Source organism: Xiphophorus maculatus, chromosome 4, assembly GCF_002775205.1.
Source record: "Xiphophorus maculatus strain JP 163 A chromosome 4, X_maculatus-5.0-male, whole genome shotgun sequence".
Lineage (NCBI taxonomy): Eukaryota > Metazoa > Chordata > Actinopteri > Cyprinodontiformes > Poeciliidae > Xiphophorus > Xiphophorus maculatus.
Window position 1 is genome coordinate 11,208,259 of NC_036446.1, and position 21,887 is coordinate 11,230,145.

General features: G+C 40.2%; 1 protein-coding gene across 2 annotated transcripts; it reads right to left on the minus strand.

Annotated features, from left to right (window-relative positions):
• Positions 1-2,569: 2,569 nt before the first annotated feature.
• LOC102230779 (interferon regulatory factor 1-like) lies at positions 2,570-19,289 on the minus strand. Of its 2 annotated transcripts, none has more exons than XM_023332779.1 (7): positions 18,813-19,289; positions 18,548-18,647; positions 13,009-13,188; positions 12,744-12,914; positions 12,592-12,644; positions 4,211-4,301; positions 2,570-3,353 (listed from the first exon to the last, which is right to left on the minus strand). In XM_023332779.1, exons 1-7 carry the CDS (start codon positions 18,963-18,965, stop codon positions 3,235-3,237), a joined length of 867 nt encoding a protein of 288 aa, XP_023188547.1. In that variant the 5' UTR covers positions 18,966-19,289; the 3' UTR covers positions 2,570-3,234. The 2 variants fall into 2 exon arrangements, with proteins under 2 accessions (XP_023188547.1, XP_014328755.1); XM_014473269.2 differs by having other exon boundaries at positions 12,744-12,917.
• Positions 19,290-21,887: the final 2,598 nt, after the last annotated feature.

Below are 21,887 nucleotides of genomic sequence, written 5' to 3' on the forward strand. Positions count from 1 at the left end.
AACTTGACGAGATATGCTTTCAAATCCGAGTAATAATCCTCATCACAACTTGAGCGGAACAACTCAGCGCATCTATCAGAATGCTGACAGAAATTCGGCATTTTGAGATTTGTTACAAGTGGTAATTCATCACTAAGGTGAACTACAAGCAGATTGGCTACAGGGCATGGAGTCAAGGCCAGTTCTTCAAATTTCCACCGTCCAACTCCAGGTCCGGACCTTCCAAGACAAAGATGCGGCCAAATGTTTAGAGTTTGACTAATGGTTTTGACTGTCTCCTCACCAGATTTGTGCTGCTCCATGGATGCTTTCTTTTCTTTTGTGTTTATACAGTACAGACCAAAAGTTTGGACACACCTTCTAATTCAATGGGTTTTCTTTGTTTTCATGACTTGGTAAGGCAAGAAATCCCACTTATTAACCTGACAGGGCAGGTTGACCTATGAAGTGAAAACCATTTCAGGTGACGACCTCTTGAAGCTCATCAAGAAAATGCAGAGTGTGTGTAAAGCAGTAATCACAGCATAAGGTTGCTACATTGAAGAAACTAGAATATAAGGGGTATTTTCAGTTGTTTTACACTTTTTTGTTTAGTGCATATTTCCACATGTGTTATTCATAGTTTTGATGCCTTCAGTGCGAATCTACAATGTCAATAGTCATGAAAATAAAGGAAACTCATTGAATTAAAAGGTGTGCCCAAACATTTGGTCTGTACTGTGTGTATGTATATATATATATATATATATATATATATATATGTATATATATATTTATTTATTTATTTTTTTTTTTTTCTCCCAAAAAGTTTAACATATTTGACTTTTGAAAACATGGAAAATGTAAAAATGTCCAACTTTAGTCATCACGAATAGAAGGTCTTGCAGTAGATGCAATTATGACTTCTTCATTTCAAACTATTTATTGAAACAGAATTTAACTATGATGGTGGCTATATCACAACAAACATGTCTGAGCCTCAGTAGCTTAAACCGTCAATTATTTCTTGAACATAGCATGTCAAGAAAGGCACAATAACTGATTAATGATCTAGCATCAACCTCTCACATGGTTGATACTAGATCTTGGCCCACCTGCCCACACTGTAACACAAAAAACCTTCAAAGAGTTGTCTGGTGAAAGCTCCGAGTAGTCCTATAAGGTGCTTTTTGACATTCCCAACAGTATTGGCAGGCATCATTTGATCCTTCATTTGAAACTACAGCACTGAGGTTCACTGGTTCTTCATCCAAAGCATATGTTCCCAATGACTATTCCCTCATTCAGGGGGATTATGCCTGTGTCAGGGAATGTTTTCAGGCACCTCACAGGTCATCTGGCATGTAGACCATGCCCATATCTTATTTTCCTTTTGTCTTTTCCCTTTTGGGGTTGCTACAGAGAGTCATTGGTTTCCATCCCTTTCTTCTGCATCTTCTTCTCTCACACCAACTACTTTCATGTCGTTTTTCACTCCATCTATAAATGTCCTTTTGGATCTTCCTTTAGGCCTCCTCTCTGGCATTCTATACTTGATATCCTTTTACCAATATACTCACTATCCCTACTCTGTACATGTCCAAATCATGTCAATGTATGCAGTTTTAAATTCTTTAAATGTGTCTTTACTTGAGTGAGTTTTACCATCTGGATCCATGGGGTGCTGTTCACAAGGAAGTGGGCTTTAGTATGTAATGTGGACAAAGGGTATCTACTTCTATTTTGTTATGACTGAACCTCAGTTCCTCTAAGAGTATCCTGTTTGAAGCCTTGAAATATCCAGGCACAGTTTGTTGCTATCTTGTTCTCAGGCTGTCAAATGTGAAAAGAACGAAGAAAAGGACTGTTTAATTAACATTGTCATGGAACAACCAGAACATTTGGTGCTTAAGGACAGTATGTAACTCAAAAAGTCCTGAAACATTGAGCAGCTGAACACCTGCATTCAAAATTTAAGAGAAGCTCTAATTAATTTCATCTGTAAAGAGTGTGATGCATGTAAGGCCCATTCTGAAATTTTATCAGAATGCCAAATATACCATATTTTTCTTAATTTTGAGCATTAGTATTAAAATAACTATAAAGAGCTACAAGACTGATGATAGCTGAACAAAAAATTTGTAAGAATTGACATATTCCCCATTAATTGAGATGATACATATTTTGTAAATTTGAACAGCCAACGTTTCAATAGTTACATAGCTGCTGAGGAAAGAAGCCAGTGGCTCTGTCAGGTCATGTCTGATTTGACACCTCTTCTTACTGGATAACTGTAGGGTAACTTTTGGTTACTAAAGGGGCAATTGAAAATAAATTGTTGTGACTAAGCCTTAAACTCACCAGAAGCAAAGAGCATTTGAAGCTACAAAATAAAAGACTGACAGTAGATTATAATGCTGCTCCATGTTATAAAGACCATCTTGTGTCTACTTAAAATTAGAACTCTGTTAAAGGAATTGGGAAAAGGCACATTAGCACTTGATATATGGTATAACAATGTAACTCCACACACAATAAATGTGAGTGAAGCAAAATTCAGCAGTCAAAATTATGCACAAACCATGTTTAATTTTTCATTCATAATTCACAGTAAAGGCATAAAATTGGTGGTCAAATTGACATAAAAAAAACAAAATCAGACAATTCTTCAAAACCAGCAAACAATAACAAAAAAACTCACAAAGACAAAGAACCACATTTTTTTATGCCATGCATAACAAAATGAGGCTGAACTCAATTTTCTTTGTAAAAAGAAATGAGAGCAAATTATGAATTGAGCTTAAAAACACAAACACACACATTATTATGTTTCTTGTTTTATTTTCTTGCTCTGACCTAATTGTTATTAGTAAAAACATCCAGAGACCGTCAAAAATAGGCAGGAGATCAATACCAAATCCTGCGCTTGGGTGAAATCTGAGCTGTTTACTCTGAAAGCTCTGCTGTGCAGTTGGAGTCTTTTTAATGAGTCTGAGTCATTGAACCAGAGTGAACACAAATGATGACAGCAGCACTAAAGCTTGGCTTGGAACCAGATCCTCTCATTCCAGCGTTCCCAGCACGCAGGCTGATTGACACAGCAATAACGTCTGTTGCTCCCCAGCTTTATTTCATTCAGGTTACTCATTCTGCAGTCAGCTCAACAGAAACAAGGAAACAACCAGAAGTATATAAAGGAAATTGTCATTTAAACAAATGTATGATAAATACAGAACAAAAAGAGAAGACAAACAGCTACAGCATCAGTGTTTGCTGATGTGTGGACCAGTCTGAGAGTTCTTTGATGTAGTTTGGGCCAAACAGATCACTGTAGTCCTCCGTCTGTAGAGGATACGGGTTCTCCTCACCAGCACCTGAGGAGTTCACAATATTAAAATCAGAGTGTTAGCATGGACAACTAAAGGGATCTGATTCAGTTAAACTCATCAATACGGTTGCACTGAATAAAGACATCAGGCTTGATGAAAGACGAGCTTGTCTTTTCCTAAACAGAATCAGGATCTCAAAATGAAAGTAAAATGCAAAATTGCCTTTAAACAATGCAATCATATTTTGCTTCATGAATTTATATTTCTTTAAATTTCAGCTGTTTGTTATGCATCAAAACACAAAACTTCTGTTCCAAACACAAAACTCTTTAAGAATAAATTAGTTTTTTGCGAGATTGACAAATATAAAACGCTGCCCTGCAGCATGGCAGCAACAGAGTAATGGCATCTTTCCTTTAAATAGTTATCTTATAGTTTAGAAAACAAGATAATATAACATTTGATTAAACTTGATCAGAAATATCTTAAATTAGATTTGAAGTATTTCTTTTTGACTTTTTTTAAAAAAAAACGTATTCCTTCTGACCCATTGCTGGTTTTCTCAGGTTTGAACACAGTCAAAGTACAAAATTATTAGCTACTAATTTGTGAATCTTAAAAAAGACAGTAATTAAATGTGAGAATGTGCTTGGTTGTTTGTTTCAGTAGCTCTAAAAGTGATTATTACTCACAATGCGCTTGCTGTTTGGAATTATGAAATAAAATGATAGATTTTTAATAGCAGATGGTTAATTAATTTTATTTTATTGTAGAGTTATTATTAATTAATAGCATATAGCATAATATAATCAAATTTATGAATCAATGACACTTTGTATAATAATCAAATTTTATGAACAGAATGAAACTGAGGTCAAAAGAAAAAAAAACAAGTGTAGTACATTGCGGTTGTTCCCACTGAGTGTGTGTCCTCCATCCTCTCTGCTCCCATGTCTGGTTCCAGAGGTCAGTGCTGCCTAAATGGTCCATTAGCTACAAGAGACAAAACACTCACTCAGATAAAAAAGACAAAAAACGTACAGGGGAAAAATATATAATGATATGGATCCCGGATTTATAGTAGCTTTTTCAGGCAGCTGTTGCTACTTCATCATTAGGCCCGAGCAGCAAAGCGCTGCGAAGGCCTATTGTATCTGTACTGTTTATTATTATTAGGCCCGAGCAGCAAAGCGCTGCGAAGGCCTATTGTATCTGTACTGTTTATTATTATTATTCTTACCCCCTCTTCGTGCGCCTTTTTGGGGGCTTTATCATATTCAAAAACTCACCAAACTTGGCGGAAGCGACTGGGCGGTTTAAAAATTTTGAATTTTCAGGTCGCCGCAAAAATCGCAAAAAAAATTGCTCAACGGCGGCAACTAGCAATTTTCAACAGACCCATTGCTATTCACTTACTTCATCGTAGAGACTTGAAATTCGGTACAGTTGTAGAGCTCACTAAGACGCTCAGAATTTACAAGTAATGTCATAGTGCAAGTATCACAGGAAGTCGGCCATTTTGTATTGAAGGTCCATTTTTTACCTCGAGTTTGACGTTTACAGCCTTCGTATTTGATCGAACTCCTCCTAGGGATTTCGATTGATCGGCTTCAAACTCGGTCAGTCTGATCATAAGGCATGTCTGATTTAAAGTTATCAAATTGGTGAGTTTTGGAGCATGTTGAAGGGGGGTTACCAGGGGTCAAAGTTCACCTACACGCCATGAAACAAAAACCTCTTATATTTCATATACAAAAACACATAGAGGGACCAAACTTTCAGTGATTGATCGGCATCGGGTGTCCTATAATACCATGCAGTGAAATTTTTTTTTTACGTAGGCCACGCCCCCTGAGAGCCGGAAGTGTAATGTTTTACTGTGAACGGTTGCTATCTTAGCCCTTTGACCTAATCAACATGAAACTGTGTCCAGAGACAGAAGACATGTTGGTGTGTTGTGGATTCCAACCCCGACCGGCTGCGATGAAGCAGGTGGGCGTGGCGGCGTTGCGAACGCCATCGAATTTCGTTTGGCTCTGAATTCCACAGTTTTTGGGAGAGCTGCTCCAAACTCACTAGGATGGATCCTTATACACCCGCCAACAGGAATCCATAGCGAAATTTGGTGGGCGTGGCCTAATTTCTCTACATCTCCCCCTAGAATATTTTAAAAAATCAGCCCCAAGCCATGCTTTATCCTAGAATTACGAAACTTGGTACACATGTGTATCTTGTCAGGACGTACAAAAAAGTCTCTTGGAGCCATGCTCTAAACCCAACAGGAAGTCGGCCATTTTGGATTGAAGGTCCATTTTGGACCTCGAGTTTGACGTTTACAGCCTTTGCATTTGATCGAACTCCTCCTAGGGATTTCGATTGATCGGCTTCAAACTCGGTCAGTCTGATCATAAGGCATGTCTGATTTAAAGTTATCAAATTGGTGACTGTATGAGCTTGCTGAAGGGGGGTTACCAGGGGTCAAAGTTCAGCTACTCGCCATGAAACACGAAACTCTTATATTTCCTATACAAAAACACAGAGAGGGACCAAACTTTCATTGATTGATCGTCATCGGGTGTCCTAAAATACCCTGTGGTGAAATTATTTTTTTAAGTAGGCCACGCCCCCTGAGAACAGGAAGTGTCATGTTTTACTGTGAACGGTCGCTATCTTAGCCCTTTGACCTAATCAACATGAAACTGTGTCCAGAGACAGAAGACATGTTGGTGTGTTGTGGATCCAAGCCTTGACCAGCTGCGATGAAGCAGCTGGGTGTGGCGGCGTGGCGAAGTGACCTGTAACGCCGATGCCATACGTTTGCTTCTAGATTCCACATGTTTCGACCGAGCTGCACCAAACTTGGCCTGACTCATCCTGGTGTGATACCTGACAATGCTATGTCATCATATTATGACGTCATCTAAGCCCCGCCCCCTCAGAATGAATTAGAGAGATCTTCTGTGTAATTACATAATAAACAGTCCATGTTCGTTGTTTGTAGGGCAATGCTGCCCTCTGCTGCCCACTGAAATAGTTTCATTATTTCAGTAATTCGACACCAGAGGGCAGCATTGCCCTACGGAATGACAGTTCACTGTTGTAATGGAGGAAAAAATTAAATAATTTGTAATTCTAACACAAAAACTCACAGAGACACCAAACGTTCAGTGATTGATCATAATCGAGTGTCCAATAATATCCAATGGTCAAATGATGACATCACTTAGGCCACGCCCCCTGAGAACAGGAAGTGTCATGTTTTACTGTGAACGGTCGCTATCTTAGCCCTTTGACCTAATCAACATGAAACTGTGTCCAGAGACAGAAGACATGTTGGTGTGTTGTGGATCCAAGCCCTGACCGGCTGCGATGAAGCAGCTGGGTGTGGCGGCGTGGCGAAGTGACCTGTAACGCCGATGCCATACGTTTGCTTCTAGATTCCACATGTTTCGACCGAGCTGCACCAAACTTGGCCTGACTCATCCTGGTCTGATGCCTGACAATGCTATGTCATCATATTATGACGTCATCTAAGCCCCGCCCCCTCAGAATGAATTAGAGAGATCTTCTGTGTAATTACATAATAAACAGTCCATGTTCGTTGTTTGTAGGGCAATGCTGCCCTCTGCTGCCCACTGAAATAGTTTCATTATTTCAGTAATTCGACACCAGAGGGCAGCATTGCCCTACGGAATGAAAGTTCAATGTTGTAATGGAGGAAAAAATTAAATAATTAGTAATTCTAACACAAAAACTCACAGAGACACCAAACGTTCAGTGATTGATCATAATCGAGTGTCCAATAATATCCAATGGTCAAATGATGACATCACTTAGGCCCCGCCCCCTCGGAACAGGAAGTGCTATTTTTTTACTTGGAAAGCTCTGTTTATGGCTCTCTTGACCTAATCAAGATGATTCGGATGATAAACTCTGTCAATGCTCGCTGCTGGCTGAACCGTGTGGGCGTGGCCAAATGGCGAATATCAGTCCCTCGCCATATACATACGTTTGGCTCTTATTCAGGCATAGATCATCCGATTGGCGCCAAACTGGATATGTGGATATATATGACCTTTGTTCACCTCTAAAGAGCCCGACGGGTTTGAAATGTAATTTGGCTCCACTGCGCCCCCTAAGTTAATACATGGGCCGTATCTCCTCGACGCATCGACCGATCTGCGCCAGATTTTTTGACAGTCGTCGGGGAGCGCTGCCGAACGCATTCACGCGTGTCGCCTGGTGGACGGGCGGGGAAAATGCGCGACAGCTTCTGCGGTGGCTGGCGGGCGGCGGTGCTGAAAACTGCGGCGGAGCTTCTGCGGTGGGGAGTTGGCTGCGGCTCTGGAAATTGTGCGAGACCTTCTGCGGTGGCTGGAACCCCCGCGGTGGCCAATAGGCCGGAGCGGCGCTTGCTGCGAGGGCCGCCCGAGGCTGCTTGCAGCTTTAATTAGGCCCGAGCAGCAAAGCGCTGCGAAGGCCTATTGTATCTGTACTGTTTATTATTATTATTACGATTCTTCCCACCTCTTCGTGTGCCTTTTTGGGGGCTTTATCATATTCAAAAACTCACCAAACTTGGCGGTGGCGACTAGAAAATTTAAAAATTTTGAATTTTAAGGTTGTCGCAAAAATCGCAAAAAAAATTGCTGAACGGCGGCAACTAGCAATTTTCTGTTGACACAATGGTATGAACGTACTTCATCGTAGAGACATGAAATTTGGTACACTTGTAGAGCTCACCAAAAGACTCAGAACTTACATTGAATGTTATAAGCCAACTATCACAGAAAGTCGGCCATTTTGTATTGAACGTCCATTTTTTACCTCGAGTTTGACGTTTACAGCCTTCGTATTTGATCGAACTCCTCCTAGGGATTTCGATTGATCGACTTCAAACTCGGTCAGTCTGATCATAAGGCATGTTTGATTTAAAGTTATCAAATTGGTGAGTTTTGGAGCATGCTGAAGGGGGGTTAGCAGGGGTCAAAGTTCACCTACTCGCCATGAAACACGAAACTCTTATATTTCCTATATAAAAACACATAGAGGGACCAAACTTTCACTGATTGATCGTCATCGGGTGTCCTAAAATACCCTGTGGTGAAATGATGACATCACTTAGGCCACGCCCCCTGAGAACAGGAAGTGTCATGTTTTACTGTGAACGGTCGCTATCTTAGCCCTTTGACCTCATCAACATGAAACTGTGTCCAGAGACAGAAGACATGTTGGTGTGTTGAGGATTCCAACCCCGACCGGCTTTGACATAGCAGGTGGGCGTGGCGGCGTGGCGAAGTGACCTGTAACGCCGTTGCCATACGTTTGGCTCTGAATTCCACAATTTCGGGCCCAGCTGCTCCAAACTCACTAGGATGGATCCTTATCCACCCACCGACAGGAATTCATAACAAAATTTGGTGGGCGTGGCCTAATTTCTCTATAGCGACCCCTAGAGTATTTTAAATGAACAGCCCCAAGCCATGCTTTATCCTAGAATTACGAAACTTGGTACATATGTGTATCTTGTCGGGACGTACAAAAAAGTCTCTTAGAGCCATGCTCTAAACCCAACAGGAAGTCGGCCATTTTGTATTGAAGGTCCATTGTGGACCTCGAGTTTGACGTTTACAGCCTTTGCATTTGATCGAACTCCTCCTAGGGATTTCGGTTGATCGGCTTCAAACTCGGTCAGTCTGATCATAAGGCATGTCTGATTTAAAGTTATCAAATTGGTGACTGTATGAGCTTGCTGAAGGGGGGTTACCAGGGGTCAAAGTTCACCTACTCGCCATGAAACACCAAACTCTTATATATCCTGCACAGAAACTCACAGAGACACCAAACTTTCAGTTATTGATCATCAATAGGTGTCCTAAAATACCCTGTGGTGAAATTATGACATCGCTTAGGCGACGCCCCCTGAGAACAGGAAGTGTCATGTTTTACTGTGAACGGTCGCTATCTTAGCCCTTTGACCTAATCAACATGAAACTGTGTGCAGAGACAGAAGACATGTTGGTGTGTTGTGGATTCAAGCCCTGACCGGCTGCGATGAAGCAGCTGTGTGCGGCGGCATGGCGAAGTGACCTGTAACGCCGATGCCATACGTTTGCTTCTAGATTCCACATGTTTCGACCGAGCTGCACTAAACTTGGCTTGAGTGATGCTGGTGTGATACCTGAAAATTCTATGTCATCAGATTATGACGTCATCTAAGCCCCGCCCCCTCAGAACAGGAAGTGCTATTTTTTTCCTTGGAAACATTCATCTATGGCTCTCTTGACCTAATCAAGGTGATTCTGTGTTGGATGACAGATAGGAAGTTGGTCTCGCTTGCTTTAAAGTCCCAACAGTTTTCAATGGCGGCAACGCCGTTCGTATACGTTTGCCTCTACCTTCCACATATTTTGACCGAGCTGCATCAAACTTGGCCTGAGTGATCCTGGAGGCTTGCCCGTCAATCCTACGTCATCACATTATGACGTCATCTAAGCCCCGCCCCCTCGGAACCGGAAGTGCCGTTTTTTTCCTTGGAAAGCTCTGTTTATGGCTCTCTTGACCTAATCAAGGTGATTCTGTGTTGGATGACAGATAGGACGTTGGTCTCGCTTGCTTTAAAGTGCCAAGAGTTTTCAATGGCGGCAACGCCGTTCGTATACGTTTGCCTCTACATTCCACATATTTTGACCGAGCCGCATCAAACTTGGCCTGAGTGATCCTGGTGGGAGGCCCGTCGATCCTACGTCATCATATTATGACGTCATCTAAGCCCCGCCCCCTCGGAACAGGAAGTGCCGTTTTTTTCCTTGGAAAGCTCGCCCTAAACCATGCGAGAGCTCCTGCGGTGGCCGGAACCCCCGCGGTGGCCAATAGGCCGGAGCGGCGCTTGCTGCGAGGGCCGCCCGAGGCTGCTTGCAGCTTTAATTATTATTATTATTCTTATTTTTCTGCCCCCCCAAAGAGGCGCCTTTTTGGAGGCTTTAGCATATTCAAAAACTCACCAAACTTGGCGGATGCATACGGGGAGTTTAAAAATTTCGTATTTTAAGGTCGCCGCAAAAATCGCAAACAAATTGGCTCAACGGCGCCACCTAGCAATTTTCAAAAGACCCATTGCTATTCACTTACTTCATCGTAGAGACTTGAAATTCGGTACAGTTGTAGAGCTCACTAAGACGCTCAGAATTTACAAGTAATGTCATAGTGCAAGTATCACAGGAAGTCGGCCATTTTGTATTGAAGGTCCATTTTGGACCTCGAGTTTGACGTTTACAGCCTTCGTATTTGATCGAACTCCTCCTAGGGATTTCGATTGATCGGCTTCAAACTCGGTCAGTCTGATCATAAGGCATGTCTGATTTAAAGTTATCAAATTGGTGAGTTTTGGAGCATGTTGAAGGGGGGTTAGCAGGGGTCAAAGTTCACCTACACGCCATGAAACAAAAACCTCTTATATTTCCTATACAAAAACACATAGAGGGACCAAACTTTCAGTGATTGATCGACATCGGGTGTCCTAAAATACCCTGCAGTGAAATGTTTTTTTTATGTAGGCCACGCCCCCTGAGAGCAGGAAGTGTAATGTTTTACTGTGAACGGTCGCTATCTTAGCCCTTTGACCTAATCAACATGAAACTGTGTCCAGAGACAGAAGACATGTTGGTGTGTTGTGGATTCCAACCCCGACCGGCTGCGATGAAGCAGGTGGGCGTGGCGGCGTTGCGAACGCCGTCGAATTTCGTTTGGCTCTGAATTCCACAGTTTTGGGGTGAGCTGCTCCAAACTCACTAGGATGGATCCTTATCCATCCCCGAACAGGAATCCATAGAGATATTTGGTGGGCGTGGCCTAATTTTTCTATAGCGACCCCTAGAGTATTTTAAATGAACAGCCCCAAGCCATGCTTAAACCTAGAATTACGAAACTTGGTACACATGTGTATCTTGTCGGGACGTACAAAAAAGTCTCTTAGAGCCATGCTCTAAACCCAACAGGAAGTCGGCCATTTTAGATTGAAGTTCATTTGACCTCAATTTTGACGTTTACAGCCTTCGCATTTGATCGAACTCCTCCTAGGGATTTCGATTGATCGACTTCAAACTCGGTCAGTCTGATCATAAGGCATGTTTAATTTAAAGTTATCAAATTGGTGAGTTTTGGAGCATGTTGAAGTGGGGTTAGCAAGGCTCAAAGATCCCCTGTGATTGACTGTGTAATATGTTACACAGTCAATTACAAAGGGGATTATTTTGTCATGTGTGGGGCAATGCTGCCCTCTGGTGTCGAATTACTGAAATAATTAAACTATTTCAGTAATTTCAGTAAATCGACACCAGAGGGCAGCATTGCCCTACGGAATGACAGTTCAATGTTGAATTAAAGAGGAAAAAATTAAATAATTTGTAATTCTAACACAAAAAATCACAGAGACACCAAAGTTTGAGATATTGATCATCCTCGGGTGTAGAATAATATCCAATGGTCAAATGATGACATCACGTAGGCCACGCCCTCTGACAACAGGAAGTCTCGTATTTTACTGTGAACGGTCGATAACTTCTGCACCAAACTTTGCACGAGTGACCCTGGTGGGATCCTTGACGACCCTATGTCATCATATTATGACGTCATCTAAGCCCCGCCCCCTCAGAACAGGAAGTGCCGTTTTTTTACTTGGAAAGCTCCGTTTATGGCTCTCTTGACCTAATCAAGATGATTCGGATGATAAACTCTGTCAATGCTCGCTGCTGGCTGAACCGTGTGGGCGTGGCCAAATGGCGAATATCAGTCCCTCGCCATATGCATACGTTTGGCTCTTATTCATGCATAGATCATCCGATTGGCGCCAAACTGGATATGTATGACCTTTGTTCACCTCTAAAGAGCCCGACGGGTTTGAGATGTAATTTGGCTCCACTGCGCCCCCTAAGTTAATACATGGGCCGTATCTCCTCGACGCATCGACCGATCTGCGCCAGATTTTTCGACAGTCGTCGGGCACCGCCGCCGAACGCATTCACGCGTGTCGCCCGGTGGACGGGCGGGGAAAATGCGCGACAGCTTCTGCGGCGGCTGGCGGGCGGCGGTGCTGGAAACTGCGGCGGAGCTTCCGCGGTGGGGAGCGGGCTGCGGCTCTGGAAACCGAGCGAGAGCTTCTGCGGTGGCCGGAACCCCCGCGGTGGCCAATAGGCCGGAGCGGCGCTTGCTGCGAGGGCCGCTCGAGGCTGCTTGCAGCTTTAATTTTTTTTGTTCCATTTCTGTCGGAAAAATTAGTGCTTACCTTACAGACAGCCTCACTTGGTTCCTGATCCACAGGTTTGGATTCCCACATTCCTGAAACGAAACAATATTTATGGATCTTCTTGAACTGGAGAGACTTTGCATCCTTCAATCTAGGAAAGACAAGGCACTCCAAACAGAGATATAACTTACCTTGTACTTCCGGGCTGTTAAAGCTGTGTTGTACACAGGTCTCCACCTTATGTGGTGGGTCTGTAACAGGTAGTGCTGTTATAGGCTGCCAGGTTTGCTGTGAGGTGTATGTGTCATCACTTCTGGAGTTTTCCAAATCTCTCGGCCTCTCCTGCGGCCTGTGGAACAGTCCTGCTGATGTAAAGAGGAGAGCAGGATTGAATTGAGAGGCGGGTAAGAATAACTTTTAAGAAATGAAAAGGGTGTAGCAATTTAAGTTGCTTACTTCTCCTTCGTCTGCGTGTTTGAGAGCTGGGCAGCATCCTGTAGACTCTGTAGGCGTTGCTGCCTCGCTTCCTGCTGTGCTCCCGCAGTTCACAGATGTCCGGTAGGGAATTCAAGGCACACCGGAAATTTGCTTTCCATGTCTTGGGATCTGGCTTGTCTCTGCCTGGACGGTACTTTCCTGAAACAAATGAAGATAGAGGTAAACATTAGTGAGGGGAGATTTTAGTACCCATAGATGACTACGTTTCTGCAAAACACTGATTCATCCCTCAAATTATTGTCAAAACCAATGTGAATACCTTAACTCATAAATAAACAAATCAAGAAAATTACATTTTTGTCTGTTCATAAGTATTAAGATGTATTATTTTGCTAAGATCCGGCTGGTCAGCTGCACAGGAAACCTAAGAAGTGAGGTCAGCATCATCCTGTGGAAACTGACCTAAAGGGATTTGTGCTACTTGTGCTAGCCATGGGGTGGGTAAACAACAGCATAGCTCCATAGTGATCAGTTTCTGTAGAAACTGTATTACACACCTTGAATGTATAATTACTATGAGGAAGCAATTATACGTACAGGAAGAGGTTTGCCGCACACCTGCAATCCTCTATTAATGTCTGTCTTTCCGGGTAGTTACTCATTAGGTGTTACTTTTATGTGTCATTTTATGGAATGACACAAAAAACAACATGCATGCCTTTAAAGCAAATTAGTTATTCATTTCCCTGTCAGATTTAGCTTTAAAGTAATGCATCAACATTTTATAACATTTATAACATTTTATCAACATTATCATTTATCACCAAAGATCAATGTTTATACTGTACACAACAAGACAGACAGCTGGAAAAATTTGGTTGCAAATGAGAAGAAAAGGTTTGATTGTTGTAATACTACAATGTTTTTTTTTAATTTAGTTATTGATAAAAATAAAAACAGAAAAATGTGTTAATTTTGAATCTAATCATTCTTTTAAATCTTTTTAATATGTTTTAGGAGATGTTTGTCTCACTTCTTATCAGAAACACACTTCTTACTTGAATGAAATACATTTTAAATAAGAATCTGGCAGCTTCATGAATAATTTATGGACTAAGTGTAACCACCTCTCCTCAGGCTTTGATTTATTTGACACGGCATTGGCAATTAGAAATAAAAATATTTCTATAATGAAAATAGTCTGCACTACTTTGTGGACCTTAGGATTAATAGATATAAATATGAACGAATAACGATTAATATGTCTCCATGTTGTTTTCAGAGATCTCATTTCACAGTCTCCAGTTAGCAGAGAAATGAGAGTTCATAATTTTGTTTTATTAGATCAAAATTAATAACATTTTGATCTAATAAATCAAAAGTTTAGACCTCTCCTCCATCTCTGGCACTTTTGAGTATAGTAGTAATAGACTGAAAAACTTTAGTAGGATTACTGATTGGTTGTTCAAACTGCTGTCTTTGTACATTTTGTGTGTTTATAAATCAGGTTCAAACTGAAATGGCAGCTCTGTATTGTCGGCTCCTCAAGGGTGTGTGCTAGTCACCGTTCTTTATGATCTCAGACGAAGGACCAGGTGTACTTTCTAAAGCTTGATTAACTGTCTAGTTTAATTGACGGTAGTACAAATTACAAAATGGTAAAGTGCCAAATTTCTCTTGGTAAACACAGACAGAACCGACATTATGATGTTCTCCCTGATTACATTTTAATAAGCATATATTTCAGTTTTATGACATCTTCTATACAACTGAGCAACGGAAATCTGGGTGTTGATTTTGAACAGTTCAACGCCGCTTGAGTATCATTCAAAGAAGCTGATATAAAATCTCTTTTATTGTTTAAGAAATATTTCTGAACTGAGACAGTGAGTGTGAAATGTGGAGATGATTAGACTCTCCTAGATTACTGTAATAGATTTAGCTATTTTATCAAATCAGTTTTAGATCAACTTCAGACCGTTAGGTTCTGTGATATTATCCGGTGCAAATAAAAGAGCTCACATCACTTCAGCTTTGAGTTCTCCAGGCTGTCGACTAGTTAGTCTTAGTTTTGATTTTATTTTTAATACTTGGCGCCTCCATTTCCAGGTCAAAGGGTTTTCATCGTCCCGCTCATCCTGGAGGCTCCACCTTTTGAGGCAGTAGCGTTGTTCATAGTATTTTGAAAATGTTATTTTTTTAAACATATGACTGAGGCTTTTTTTTTTTTTAAGCAGCTGAATATGTTTTTATATATACAAGTAAAGAAAAGCTCTGCAACTTTTGTTTTATTTAATTGGATATGTTTATTTTTTATTTTTGTTCTAGTGATTTTATTAATTCAATATTTGAAGCATGTTCTTTTTTTTCTTGTTTTACAGCAGTTTGTGATTTAAATCTATTCAGAGTATTAAATAAATAAACTTTATTTTATTTCTTACTTAATTCAATTCTATTTAATTTTAAATATTAATGAATGTGCAGCCTGACACTGTTAACATGGTGAATAATTTAAATATTTTTAAGGAAGCATAATTTCACAAAGAAATATATATTAAACATATAATCATCCTGACTAATGGGTCTTACGCACAAGAGGGAAAAGACGAGTAAAACTAAAAATGTGAAACCGAATGTACAGAGACTGAATCTGCGGCACATAAAAAACATTCACTAGTGCTACGATTGAACGTAACAGAACATTTCAGCGACGTTGGCCTTTCTTGGAAATTTTCTATTAATCATTTGTTTCCTTGAAAGGAACTTGTAGATGCAAACAATAAAAAAAAAATGCAAGGATTGAGAATGCCTTCAGCTCAAGCAGGAAAAACCTCCAACGGCCTGCCAGTTAAATATGCTTTGAACATACCTCCAAATATGAACAACAGTGAATGTGTGCCCAGTCTGAAAAGACTTCAACCATATTTAGGAAAATATGGATACCCACTGTGGTACTTGCAGTATATGTGTCAGAAACGAGGCTGCACCTTTGTAAAAAAAGCAGGTATTTCTACTTTTAAATGGAGCAGGAACTCTTTAGCACAGCATACATTTCCCTGAAAATATCAAATGTCATCAGCTGGCAGACCATCTATCTTGTAAAGTGAGTGCAAAGGTGAGACGAGTCCTTTCTCAAATTTAGCACCGCTGTATGGTTTGACTCGGAGTCTCACCTTAGACCTTAATTACAAGGCTTAGGAAAATAATCGCTGTGATCATCAGACTCAGGTAAATAATTGAGATACTTCTTACATTGCAACGTCAACAAATTTGAGTTCTTTCAGAAGCTACTGTTAATGTCTCCAGTCTACATTCTCATGAAAACCATTAAAGATGTACTTTGACAGCAATATGATCACCTTTCACCCTCACTGCAAGTGAACTGCAGCTTTCCCATGATGTGACGTGATGCAGATCCAAAAGAAAAAGATTTTCCCAAGACAAAGAGAAAGAAAATGTACTTAGATTTACACGTCTGTGCATGTGTATGTGTGATCTTATAAGAAAGGCAGAGTGAGAATCAACCTCGTTGACAGAGCATGACATTTTATAGATTACAAGGAAAAAAAAATCTGATTTACAGATTTTTTTTCTCTGCTTTTTGTATGCAGCAATAGTTCTGTAAGCTGAAAGTATTTTTCTTGGCTGTATACTCATGTTGGCTCTGAACTCTCAAGGGGGTCTTGGATGGATTGCACTGAGATCTAAACAAGGGACAAGTGCCTAGTTGTTTTCAAAGATAGCTAGCCATAATTATTTGCGTCGGTTGTTTATTTTGGGTCTCTATGCAGCTCTCATCAGTTATCTGGAAAAGGGATTTATGACTGGAATGTGGTTCATCAAGAAAAACTGAGCGATACAGCGACTCTTCAGTGGAAATCAAATCAAAGAGAAACGGTCAACAGGGAAAGATAATCCTGAATGCAAACACCTTTTACTACTTTTTAGCTTTTGGAGGGTGGGGGGTGTAAACTTCTTTTTTTAACAAAGTGACTGATTTTCTTTCTTTTGATGCCCAACCATTTGGAGATATCTAGATATGAAAAAAGAAACAATCTGAATCGATCTCCAGGACAATAAAAATTTGAAATGTTGAGATGAATGATTCTGTACCTGGACCTTCAGAGAGGTACACTCTTACATAGAATATAGTTATTCTCAACTTCTATTTTAGCTTCTATTGTGTTTCCTTATGGAAACCTATCTATGTCTTTTTATTCACCAATATTTTAACAGTTACAAACTTTTTGAATGCTGTTTGTGTTTCTATTTATTAATAGAACTAAAACAGGCTTAAAAAGCAAATAAGCAAAAAAAAACCAACGAACAAACAAACAAAAAAAAAACAAGTAATGTCTAGGACAAGAGAAGGGAAACCTGTGCATATATAACCAAGAACTATATAATAAGCTTGTCATATTTACCCAATGGAGCGGGAAGAAGTAAAAGCCTATTTATTTCTATCTCTTACCTCAATTTAATTAAATATACAATCTACTAACTCAGTAATTATCAGAAATGTTTGATATCTACATGCATGTTGTATTTCAGTGCTAAAGGACCAACCAATAAATATTATATAAAAAACATATGTAAAAACAAAGTGATTACAAACTAAATCTCATAACATGTAAAAGCAAATTTACAGACACATATAAATACTGCTGCTATTATTTCTAATAATAATAATAATAATAACAATAAGCCAATTTTGATATAAAATTAAATACGTAAACAGACAAGAAGTTTAATATCTGATCTTCGTTACGCAAAAAAATTAGATAAATAAATACGATTAGTATTACTTCTACCACTAACAATGATAAGAAAAATAACAATGAAACTATTAGCAACATTAATGTAACACAAAACAAAAATAAATAAAGAAAACTCTGTAGCGTACTACATAGATGCGTCATCCGCTTCGTCCCTGTACATTGTGAGTGTTATGGTTTTGTATTTATTTTTAAACTAGTCGATGTTTGGATATTGTTTTGATTCCACATTCAATCTGTTTTATAGTTTGATTCCACTTACAGAAAACCTTGTTTTTTTTGTTGGATCTTACTGTTGTGCTGCTCCAATGAAGCAGTAAAACGCACAATGTATTATCAGTTGCACAATAAAAATGAAGTCCAGGTAATATTTTGCGCTTTGGTTCAAATTTAGAAGAAAATACATAGATTCAGCATCATTTAAAACACTCAAAAACTCTGAGCTTGAATCAGAAACATTTATTTACAGCCCTGTGCAATAATTGAGCATTATATTTACAAATATTAGGGATTGTGAGGATTATTGTTTTCTTAACTAGCAACATTAGATTGTGAAATTATAGTTCATACAGCTTCAACAACAGTAACCCAACTTGTTGCAATAGGTTACATCAAAGAACATTGACATTATCTATCATGACCTTCCACTCACTGTGATGCTAAATCTGATCTTAAATGAGCCAGTAGAAGAGGAGGCAGGTGGAGAACCTGTGGTTCACTGACATGAACAGGAAGACCCAGGAGGTAGAGTAGAAGCAATTTTGAGAGTTTGTGGGTCTTACCTGTGTGCATAGCCCAACTCCTGAAGAGCGTAGCATCCCGGTCAATGCTCCAACCATGGCGAGCTGCGTGTTTCCATGGAATCTGGAAGATGCAAGCTGACTGTCGGACGAGATGAAGTCACATTTTAGTCGTCAAGTTACTTAACTTTACGTTTTGGTTAAAAAATGTGATTTCTCCCACAGGAAGCAACATGAACCCAGGTGTGCATGTACATGTCTGTGCAGGTGCAAGGAAGGAGTATTAGAGTGAGATATAGGAACATACCTGGTCCAGCCAGCTGACACCTGGATACTTCCCGGACTGAATCTGTTCCTCCAGCCAAGGTCTCAGTCTCTGCCTTACCGGTTGCTGCATACTGCAGGTCAGCGCTTCAAGTGTGCAGAAAGGTGGTTTGGAAATAGGTGTCACAAGAGACATGGGAGTCCAAGTAGTAAAATAAAAAAAAATGATGTGGGGTGATCAAATCAAGTTCTACTGGAACAACCGTCCTACTCTATCAGAATCTTCCAATCACAGGTAATTTTCATCCAGCTCCTCACACATGTAAACTTGATTCAGCTCCTCCTCCAGTTAAGTTTCCTCAAAAATGGGCTCCTCCTCTTATAGGAAATCACACTGGTTTTCTTTTCTTTTGAAGTTGTATGGAGTGGTTGGATGGGTTTAGGATTGTGTTAATGTATTTAAATAGGCTATGATTGATGTGACATTTTGAAATGGTAAGAATAAAATGATACTAATGAAGTCCTGCTGCCACTTTTAAAATTTGTTGGAATCTGATTTTTTTTTCTCTCATGAGTGTGTCATAGGTTTTCAGGTGTGAAAGCCAGAGTTAAGAGAGTTTACTGCACCTGAAGTATAACAGTGTGTGCACACAAAGAACACCAGATGGAAGCAGAACAAACATGATTCACGGCAGGCGTGTCACGTGAGCCTGCAACAGTGCTTCAGAATAAATTAGAAACACAAGAAGTGTATCCACACTGTTCATGGTATTCTAGAGGAGATTGCTGAACTATGTTCCAAAACACATATGAGGCAAGATATTACATAGTATAAATGATTTATCAGTGTAGTATGAATACAAAGACGTGTTGCCCTTTATGTTATTATGACAGTTCTTCAAATTCTGGTCTAAATCTTAATCAAGGCAAAATAGACAAACTTGCAGACTTGTATATTTACATAATTAATATGTTAACATGACCTGGATGGATGCAATGTTCTGTATTTCATGGGCTGCTTTGATGTTGTTTAAGGTTTTGGGAGAAGGGGGCACAGTGGAGTCAAACTATATTTCAATGCTATTGGGCTCTTTAGAGGTGATCAAAGTTTCTTACATATCCAGTTTGTCGCAAATCGGATGATCCATGTGTGATTTAGAGACAATCATATGCATATGGCGAGGGGTTGATATTTGCCATTTGATTTGTCCACACCCACACAGTTCAGCCAGCAGCCAGGTTTGACATAGTTCCTCATCATGTCATTTTATGTCAGTTGGCACAGGATTAAACCCATATGAAACATAAAGTAAAAGTAAGAAAGACAGTAGGAAAAACAGGTGACTTCCTGTCGGAAGTGGGTGGGGTTAAGGTGATGTTATCAATTGAACATGACAATGTGATCAGGATTGGTTTGTAGTGAGACATATGAAATCTGATGCAGCAGTGACCTTGCATGTGGACATTATTAAACCTTGATGTTTCATGGCGAATAGTCAAAGTTTGACACTTAGTCACACCACATGCTTTGATGTACAAAAAATCCTGTGGTAACTTCTGACCTTCCATGCCTGAAGACTCTCCTGAGTGATTCTGAAGTCTGTATCCCAATAGCTGTAGGAAGAGTTAGATCAGATACCACTTGTATAAAAAGGAAGAAATGGTGGCTTTGATCCAAAATGGCAGACTTCCTATTGGGTTTGGACCATGGCTCCAAGAGACTTTTTTGTTCGTCCTGACAAGATACATATGTGTGCCATGTTTCATAATTCTGGGTTAAACCATGGCTTGGGGCTGATCATTTAAAAATTCTAGGGGGCGCTGTTGAGAAATTCGGCCACGCCCACCAATGACTGTTATGGATTCCTGTTCGGGGATGGATAAGGATGCATCCCAGTGAGTTTGGTGCAGCTCGGCTCGAAACTGTGGAATTTAGAGCCAAACATAAGGCAACGGCTTTACCTGTCACTTCGCCGCGCCGCCATGGCCACGCCCTCCACGGAAAACTCTTGGCACTTTAAAGCAAGTGAGACCAATTTGTTATTTGTCATCCAACACAGAATCATCTTGATTAGGTCAAGAGAGCCAGAGATGGAGCTTTCCAAGAAAAAAAAGCACTTCTTGTTCTGAGGGGCGGGGATTAGACGACGTCAGACTATGACGATATAGGACCGTCAGGCATCCAACCAGAATCACTCATGCCAAGTTTGGTGCAGCCCGGCTCGAAAATGTGGAATTTAGAAGCAAACGTATGGCAACAGCGTGCGTGGCTTAAGTGATGTCATCATTTGACCTTTGGGTATTGTAGGACACCCGATGTTGATCAATCACTGAAAGTTTGGTGCCTTTGTGAGTTTTTGTGTAGGAGATACAACAGTTTCGTGTTTCATGGCAAGTAGGCAAACTTTGAGCCCAGGCAACCCCCTTTCAGCATGCGCAAAACTTTGATAACTTTTAATTGGCCATGCCTTATGAACAATCTGACCAATGTGGAAGCTGATCATTTGAAATCCCTAGGAGGAGTTTGATCAAATGCTGTAAACGGCCAAAATGGGGTCAAAATCAGAACTTCAATCCAAAATGGCCGACTTCCTGTTTGAGTTGCACTATGACATTAATTGTATTTTCTGTGCATCTTGGGGAGCTCTTGTCTCTACGATGAAGTAAGGTCAATACGGAGGGTTAGGGTTAATATAAAAAAGTATAAAATACGTAAATTTTACACAGGCTGTATGCGTCCGCCAAGTTTGGTGAGTTTTTTGAATATGATAAAGACCCCAAAAAGAATTGTAATAATAATAATAATAATAATAATAATAATAATAATAAACTGTATGAAAACAATAGGCCTTCGCAGCGCTGTCGCTGCTCGGGCCTAATAAAAACAATCTCCTTCAAGAGGTTTAATCTGCCTTTACAGCATAGAAAAGTGCTTCTGGAAGTGCTTCCATTAAGGACGAATCAATATTTTGTAAACTTTCTATTCTCATGCAGTCGAACGACTGAAAGTGGTGGTTTCTGCACCGTTGTCCCTGTTATCTTACAGAACAAGTTATGAAACCAGTTTGAGCTTTCTGACACCATATTAAATCGCTTGAAATCATTCTCAAATTACTAT